Source organism: Humulus lupulus, chromosome 7, assembly GCF_963169125.1.
Source record: "Humulus lupulus chromosome 7, drHumLupu1.1, whole genome shotgun sequence".
NCBI classification, from domain to species: Eukaryota; Viridiplantae; Streptophyta; class Magnoliopsida; order Rosales; family Cannabaceae; genus Humulus; species Humulus lupulus.
This window is the reverse complement of record NC_084799.1, coordinates 3875863-3885295: the sequence shown is the minus strand read 5'-3', so window position 1 is coordinate 3885295 and position 9433 is coordinate 3875863. Positions and strand designations below refer to the sequence as shown.

General features: G+C 33.2%; 1 protein-coding gene and 1 pseudogene across 2 annotated transcripts; both read right to left on the bottom strand.

The window, feature by feature from the left end:
• On the bottom strand, nucleotides 1-2124 carry LOC133790373 (uncharacterized; annotated as a pseudogene).
• A 184-nt stretch (nucleotides 2125-2308) lies between these two features.
• On the bottom strand, nucleotides 2309-5698 carry LOC133790374 (mediator of RNA polymerase II transcription subunit 22a-like). 2 transcript variants are annotated; one of them, XM_062227986.1, is made up of 2 exons: nucleotides 5564-5698; nucleotides 2309-3008 (listed from the first exon to the last, which is right to left on the bottom strand). In XM_062227986.1, exon 2 carries the CDS (start codon nucleotides 2982-2984, stop codon nucleotides 2508-2510), a length of 477 nt encoding a protein of 158 aa, XP_062083970.1. In that variant the 5' UTR covers nucleotides 2985-3008; nucleotides 5564-5698; the 3' UTR covers nucleotides 2309-2507. The 2 variants fall into 2 exon arrangements, with proteins under 2 accessions (XP_062083970.1, XP_062083971.1); XM_062227987.1 differs by having other exon boundaries at nucleotides 2309-3011; nucleotides 5564-5654.
• Nucleotides 5699-9433: the final 3735 nt, after the last annotated feature.

The following is a 9433-nucleotide window of genomic DNA, read 5'->3' as shown; positions in this document are numbered from 1 at the left end:
ATTTTTTTTTTTGAAAGGGGTACCTTTGGAAATTTGTCTTCTTGAATTCAACACTTCTCTTTAACCATACATAATTGGAGTTAAATAAAAGTACAAATACTACTAAATTAAGCTCTTTGTTTTGTTTTGATCTTTATAAATCAGAAGCTTATATATATATATATATATATCGAAGCTTCATGAGGTCAAAACTCCTCTGCTCATTGGGTCAACAACCTTATTTTGTAGCTACCAACTCTTGGTTGCACCAAGTTTCTCAACAATGCTTCTCAAAAGAAAATAGAATTAGAGAAAATCAAGTCAAAAGTTACACAACAAAAGATATGTATAGTTGAGTTTTTTTCTTTTTTAAGATAGATATCTTATGCTGGAAGTAGAAGAAGCAAAGAATATATGAGATTTTCTTAAGAGGCAGAAAGAAGAAAAGGGCAGTGAGGATTTCTACGATCGAGTTGGCGATTGGATCACTCGAGTTTTGGGTATTCTTCAGATACTAAAGCTTAAACAACAACAAAGTATATGCATGAACAATGCATTAAGAGGCAGCAACTTCTTTGTTCAAAATGTTGGTAAGTACACATAAATTTTGACTTACCTTATTTCTTTTCCAGAAGTGATGTGCAAGAAAGAAGGGAAGGGAAGCTAACTCGTCTTTCGTTGCCAATCTATAGCCTTGCCATCTTATTCTACCAAATCTGTCAAGAAGGAATATATATCTGCAGTGTGGGCAACATTGACAATGGTATTTCTTAATATAATCATTTTGCTCTTTCATTAAAATCACTGAAGTGAGAAACAAGAGAATGGTGTTCTACCCGGTCAGAAGGTTAAGTATAAGAAGTTCTTTTTCGAAAGTAATAGTGATCACCAAAAGAATACACAAGCCGCCTCTTAAGTGCATCTTCACTTCCATCATCATTCGATTTCTTCATAATCCAAAGGAGAAGCTGCTTCATTGGAGTCTGGCGTAAGAGCCACGAGTCTATGAACGATACCTAAATACCAAAATGATTAGACAACATTAACTGCTGAATGGCAAAATTTGAATTGGGATGATGCCTCCTAAATAGAGAACCAAATAAGTTCTTCTGACAATAAAGGGTGTTAAACAAATTTAGAGGCTCTTGCAGGTTCCGTTCGTGAGCTGCAACTAAGCGCATAAAAGTACTTTACCTCGTACAGATTGAAACCCGTTGAGCTACGAAAAGTATCAAGAAAAGGTAGACTCCACGAACTAATCGTAGACTGTCAAGAAAAAAGAGCATTACATTATTCAAAGGTTTTCTTAATATGCTGAAATGAATTTAACAAAAATTAGATAACCAAAAGGCTATTAGCAAATGGTTCTGAATCTTATACTAATTTCTTCCCTATAATCTGTTTAAATATAAATCCTGTTACAGCTTAATATAACAAAGCACAACAACTTAGAATTTTGGTTATCTAAGCACAACATCTGTTATATATCAAAACAAATCTACCCATAACAATTGACAAAATCTACTTCAGCCCATGATATATCAGCTAACGATAAACAAACTATCAGAACAATTAAAATAGCTCAGCTTTTCTCAATCGTTTCCACTATGAATATTGCATATAAAATCATCAACTCATCCAAGTAAAGGGAACACATCTCAAAAATTACCAAAAACCCATAATTAAACATACATAAGCAACCATTTCTATACACAGTAAAAGTAGCCCAAAACAAACAGATTGGAGTGCGTATGAAGTATATGATGAGTAAATATACCTGCTTATTAAGCTTCACACCAATAGTGCGCTTGGTGATGTTCCACACACGCCCAGTGCAGCTATGGTAGAACTTATGGGGCATACCCTTGTGAATGGCGCCACATACGCCCAGTGCAGCCATGGTAGAACTTGTAGGGCATACCCTTGTGAATGGTGCCATATACACCCTGTGCAACCATGTTTTTAGAAAAGAATGAAACCCATTAAGATCCCTATGGCCATGTTTTAGGAAAAGAACAAAACCCATTAAGATCCCTATCTCTCGTATCAATGGCACTGGTTCAGGACTCAAAGCTTTATTATTCCATTGATACCAACTAAGATTTTTGCATTAAAATAAACAGAGGGTTTCTTTCTTTTCCTGAAACATGGCCTGAGCTCTACACTGCAGCCTTGCAACAATTTCCAAAATCTTCATTCAAGAGCTTCAGCTTATGATCACAATCATATATAAGATTTTTACAGAGATAATCATTTATCTACATCCACTGTATGTAGCAATGTACATGATTTCAGCAGTCTATACCATTAGATAATGAAATGCAATGAATGAACTTGGAACCAACAATGAAAATTAGAGTGGAATTTTGCATACTAATACACATGAGATACTGAATATCTTTTTCCCATAACTTAGGCGAAGAGAAAAAACCTAGCCATGTCTTAGTTTACTGGAAATTTCTTCCCTCCTTAACAGCCATTAATGGTTGGAGAAATATGAATATAAATATATTTACATAATTACTGTTCTAGAAGCCGAGGAACCTTTGGGAAGAAGAGTAGTAATGTGATTCGAGTTCTTTGAGGGCAGCGGCAGCGTCGTCCCCAATTCGAGCAAGCAAACGATCAGTGTTTTGAGCTTGCTGGTTGAACTCAGCAGTTCTCTGATCGACATGGTCGTTGAGTGAAGCAAAGCCTGCGAAGATAGCCGTTTGCTTGAGCTCCGAAACAAGTTTGAGCAGAGAATCGGCAGCCATGACCATCCTTGCAGCCCGCATTTCAGCCATGAAAGCTTCTTGGGTGTTCCTGACAGTTGGTTCGTTGACCCTAGAGACATTGACTAAGTGACTGAAATTGTCGACAATGTGGCCTATGTCCGTTTCCACTCTCTGCATCAACGCTTTCTGCTTTTGAGCCGCCGCAGCCGCAGCAGCCGCTGTGGGTCCGCTTCCTCCAACACCTCCTGCTCCGCCACCTGCCCCTCCACTGCCTCCCGCTTTATTCATCTCTTTCTATTGTTCAGGTCAAGTCTGCTTGAAAAATAGTAACAACTAATTAGCTAAGGAATTTGTATTTTTAAAAATGTTTTTTCAGTGTTTTTGTTAAGTTTTTTTTTCAGTGTTTCACTCGCATAGAAAATTCTCTTTATAATATGTACCAATAGATATAACCCAAGCACATCATTCTATTTTTCACTTTTTAAAAAAAAAAAAAAAGTTGTACCCCAAGCTCAAATTCAAAATAAAGGACGGTCATATTATAAACTCATTTTCTAACACTTTTGATGAAATCCCGAAAGATATAGTATAAAAGTATAATAGTGTATGCAATGAGCCACAATTTGATCTACAACCCTAAATAGAAATAATTCTCCACAGAGAAAATAGAATCTGTAAAAAAAAACATGTACTTATTAAACAGAATTAAGTAGTTTTCATTGAAAAAATGGAAGTGAACCAGGAAAGAATGTGCCATTGAAGAAAAGATAAAAGAATATGAACAAGAAACATAACCCTACAATCCAAGGACATCCCTCATAACACATTCAGGCCTCTTTACAAAACCAACAAAGCAGAGCAAATAGAACAACACACTATACTACTACTGCAATCCAAAGTTTTTCAGCCCCAAAAAAGTTGCCCTTACCCTCTACCAAAACCAACATTAAACTCAGAAATGAATGACCCGTATGATCAAAAACATCAAAAAAACTTGTTCATTTTACGAACAACACTAGCATACCACAACTAACACACATACAAAGAAAACAAAAATTGGTCTTAAAAAACAAAATTAAGCATACCCATTTGTACTAAAATCATGATAAGAGCCAGCCTGATTAAGAACAACAAAAGCAGATCAAAACATGCACAAAAATACATAAGCAAACCCCTTACACTTTTCCGATAAACAGAAACATCAGCCATGAGTAAAAAATATCAAACAAACAGTACAGTCCAAGAACAGCGAAACCCTTGACAGAGGAAACAGCCAATTACCCTGTCTAAAGTAGAACACACCACCACCGGAGACACGCCACGCACACCAAAGGCGAGCAAGAGTACTTTGAAAAACCAAGGTGGTTCACTATCTGATAGGACAGTGATAAAAACAAAAGGAAACGAAGAGATAGAGGATGCCACAGACCGAGTGAGGACGACAGCGAGATGGAGAGAGTAGCGGAGTCAGGAGAACGGCAAGATAAAGATGGTTCAGGAGTAAGGGAGATGGTGGAAAAGAAAGGGTGGCCGATTGAGATCTGATTTTTTTTTTGGAGAAATGGCCGTGTAAGAGAAATGGTGTTAAAAGAATCCCTAATAAAATGTGGGCTTCGGCTTAGCATTGTTTTGGTACTCCACTAAATTTTTTATTTTTTTTTGCTGAAGTGAACCCGTACAAGTCAGGGACACACTGAGTATATTGAAACCAATTAAAAGTCACAAGAAGACCATGGACAATTACAGCAACAACATAGAGAAAAACACCAAACAACTGAAACATAACAACACAGCTGATAAGTCCTAAGGAGCAACTTAAAACGGTGGTGCATCACACCACCAACACCACTCCAGAAAGGAAAAAAAAAACTATGAAAATATACCCAAATTAGTGAAATTTCTTCAAGAGACAATTTATCAAACACTTTGCAACCAAATTTATTTGAGACTTTTAAGAACAAGCAATACATTCTGAAAAGAAAATCAGAGATAAAAAAAAATTGTTCTTAACTGAAAGTGCAATAATAATTGCGAAGTCAAAGAACAAAATCATAAAACAACTCATGTGTAATAAATCTACACAAACCCAGAAATCACACACCAAAAAAGAAAAGGCAAAAAGAAATAAAGAAAGAGCGAATGAATGAATGTTTAGAAGAAAACAAACATACAGAAAGAGAACTCATACCTTTGAGCGATAATGAATCAAGCCATAAACCTTGCAGGAGAATAATTGATAGAAAAAAGAGAGAGAAACTTACATCGTTCAATTGAAAGAGAGAACAAACAATAGAGAAGAGAAAAAAAAAAGAATATTTATTTAAAAAGTTAATCGAGTATTAAGTTATTCAGATATAGGTATAGTTTTTATCATTGATTAGTTCATTAAATTTTTGTATAATATTAATTTTAAAAATTATTTATATGTACCAAAAAATAAAAACTAATAAACAATAAGAGAAATCAATCACCTTTGTTAGAGAATGAACATTAAACTCATATTAGTCTTGATCATAAGCATTTTATTTCGACAATGGACAAAAACCATAGAAACTTCGATGAGAATGACAAATTTTCTAAACAATTTCAATTCAATAGAGATCAAACCCAAATAATTGATTAGAATTAATTCCACTCTATCGTCCTAAATCTTCAAAACTCGAAAAACTAAACCCAAAAAAATTAAAGCAATTGAACCAAATTGAACGAGCCCAAACAATAAATAAACCTCAATTTCACAACTTCATATCCAAATTACACTGCCAGAAACCAGTTCAAAAGAAATCGAAACAAAAGAAGTTTAAAAAAAAAAATCAAACTTTTTCCACCACACTTGGGAGATAAAAAAAACTGAAAAGCACACATACCCAACTCAAGGAGAAGCGCAGATCGCGGCGGAGGGAAGACAAATCACGACGGAGAAGAGGAAAGTGAAGAGAGAGATATGACGTCTTAATATTAAAATTACATATCACACAAAAAAGTAATTAATATTATATTTAGCTTAATATTTAAAATTATGATATAATGTATAAGATGTAAATTAATTAAAAAAAATAACAATTTCTTTAATAATTATTGATAATATACAAAATGTAATATTTTTTCATTTTTTATTGTAAAAAAAATAAATAAATAAGTAATATAATTAGTCACTAATTATTAATTAATAAGTTATAATAATTAATATTAATATGGTAAATAAAACAATCATATATATTATTGTGCTAAATTTGACATACTTTTTATAACATCATTAAAGTAATTATTTTGGTAAAATGTGATAAATATAGCAATGAACTACTTTTTTATATATATATATATTTTATTGGATATTCTCCAATAAAAGTTATATAATTATAAAAAAAAGATAAATGCGACAAAATTACCTAAAATTTAACAAAACTTGTGATTTACTACCCAATTCTTTTTTTGTGTGTGTCCATTGGCACACTTCCATTAAATGTTGATTGGGTATATATACATAGACATAAGTGGTCCACTTCATTATATTTTTAAAAAATTAGATTAAATTCAACTTATACTTTTTTGTATTATATATAAATTATTTATTTTAAAAAAGCTAAAAAAAAATACAAAAATAAATTATAAGCTCAAACCGTAGCAAATCTTGATCTTTTTTTTTTACAATGAAACATTTCATTGAAAATAATCAGAGTGCAACACATTAAATAAGAATGATGGAAAGTCATCCAACCATGCAAGTTCACTGTCCACCCTGAGTGCTTACGCCACTAATTCACGAGCGGCCTTATTAGTCGAACGACGAACGTGAATTAGGGATGCCTCATGAAAATTGGATAATAGACTTGATATATCCTCTAACAAATATCATAACTCCAATATAGCACTGCTACTGCTTCTGTCAGAATGATAGAAAAACTTCCTACATAAAACAATATAGCACTCTATAAGAGCATGCAACTGAACGAGAACCACAGGCAAGAAACAAGAATAATGGACAAGACCAATGAACCAAAAGCTTAAGAATCTTTCCCATTAAACTTGAAGAAACTCGTATTAATTAATTTTTTTATCCCATTTCAAATAAATTTAAAATCAAAATTTGAGTCTACTATTAGCAAAAAGGCATCGGTTTTCTTTTTTTTGATTTAAAATATATCATAAAACAAAATGGGAAGAATAAACTTTCTTCTTCTCTAACAACACCATGACCAATGACCAATGAATGCTAAGATTTATTTTCCACGAACTTCTGGTAGAAAGCCTCTAGGGCCTTGGCAATGCTCTCACGAATGGCATATATTTGAGAGGTGTGACCTCCTCCCTTTATTTGGATCCTCACGTCCACACCGGAGAAACAATGTTTTTCAACAATAGGAATGTAGGATCGACTCCACCACCTTGAACCTTAGGATCTTTGGTTCCACTAGATTGATTGGGCAATCATCGATCTTGATTCAGACCCATAGTAGGTTACTGCCATTATCATCTTCTTACGCCCGAAGCATCGCACAGACTCCTTTGGGTTTGGAAATGGGTTTGTTCTCTCCGAGGGTTCTAGCTTTGGAAACGAGTTTGTTCTCTTGAGGAGCTTTTTGGAATTGAAAAGGTTATTGACGTCAAATTCATAATTAGATTATGAATTAACTTTCACTAGTAAAGTTAATAGTACACTAGGAATCAAGATATAATTAAAATGGTAAAACGGTAATTTTATTATCACTTAATTATGAATCATCAATAGATGGTTAATTTATATATAATGATTATATCAATGGAAATTTTATGGTTACAATAAAGTACTCACTAAATATATGTCTTTAATTATCAAGTGTGTAGTCTCATATTTATAGTGGAGTAATTATGCATGCGATTAATAAATATGATTATCAAATCAAAGAGTTTTGGTTAATAATTTTTTATTTATTGGAGTTTGGAATTATTGGTCCATAGATCCCCGAGGCGACTCTATCAATACTATTTAAGGTAAGAGTTGATACAATGGTCAAACTGTGAATGTGTTATGTGAGAGAATATTTATTCTTCGGGATAAATATGCAATTATGTGATAATTGAAGTCACACAATTTATTACTGCAATTTTCGAAATTGTGTAGAAATAAAAGAAGTTGTTTTTAATCAATTATTTTATTTAAGTGATAAATGATAAAATATGAATAGTCAAAATTGATTTTGATTATTATATTTATTTAATTAATAATAAGATGATAATGGATATTCAAATTTTGAATTTTAAAATTTAGGTTGTTATCTTTTCCTTAAAAATATGATACCTTATTTGAATTTCTAATTATTAATTAATTAAAATAAAAATGCATGAAAAATAAAATCCAATTTTTCAGGGAAGTGCTCCACACATAGGGTTTCTTGGACTGCCATATGCGTGTACTACTACTGATGGTGATCAGTTATTAGTTTTTTATTTTTATTTAATTAATTAATAAAACATTTTGAAAATGTTTTTTATAATGGAATGTAATACTTTGTCTTTAATTATCATTTATTTATTATTATTAAGATGATCAATTTTATTATTATTATGATAATAATATCTATATATTCTATATGATAGAAAATAAGGAGATAACAATTTTACAATAGAAATCAGAAGAGAAAAGCTGATCATCTTTTTTTCACAAAAGATAAGTCTTTCTCTCTAGCCTATAATCAGAAGTCTCATGTGTTGAGAATACTTTTGATTCACAATATTGATTCTTGTTCTCTATGTGCCCACCCACATCTTGAGGTGTAGAGAACGTCTTGAAAGATCTAGGTGTGAGTACTCTAGCGAGTATAAGAATATCGAAATATATACGAAAATATTAAATGATTATTGATAGACTACAAGAGGTATATCGTTTCGTATTATTTTTACATATACATATTATATTGATTAACATATTGTCTATTAAATGATCCTCGTATAAATTTGTTAATATGAAATTTTTTTGTTGTATACGATACTACCATTACCGCAATTTTCGCTGCGCACTAGGAACTATTCCTAACAAATGCCACATAGCCTCCTATGTAACAAAAATTAAGTCAAAGTCCCCATTTGTCTCCTCCTTAGGGGCCGAGCCCTATTCATAATCACATTAACACAACAGATAACTAATTACTGATAAACATACTTGAGATAATACATGTATGCATAATCACATTAACACAACAGATAACCAGTTACTGATAAACATACTTCAGATAATACATGTATGCATACAAATTAATCATATATCTCAGCCAACTAAATACAAACACAGTAATGACCATGTTCCTTAACGGGGCCGAGCCTTAACCACACAGATAATCACATTTAACACGTATTTGGTGTAGTTTTCTTACCTTAGGTCTGAGTGCAATGTATAATAAGAACAACCCTCGAGCACGATCTCGGTTCCGAGCCCCTATTGATAACCTAGTCACAACCATAATATAGAATCTTGTCAATAAAAAGCGAATAAAGGCTTACGAATCGAGTCCTAGCCTCCGGGACGTCGAATTCTACTAAACCGGGTAGTAGAATCGATCCCAAGCCCTTAGGTTTGAGTTCCCGCACTCAAGACCTTCCCGGGGCTCAAAAGCCCTTAAAGCGCTGCAGCCCGCCTCAAGTCAGAGAGCCCAAGGGCTCTCCTCTAGACCACACGCGCTGCGACCTGCCCCTTTAAGCGCCGCAACCCAATTGGAGGTTCAACACCTCCTTCTCCCTGTCGTTCATGAGAGCCGCCAATC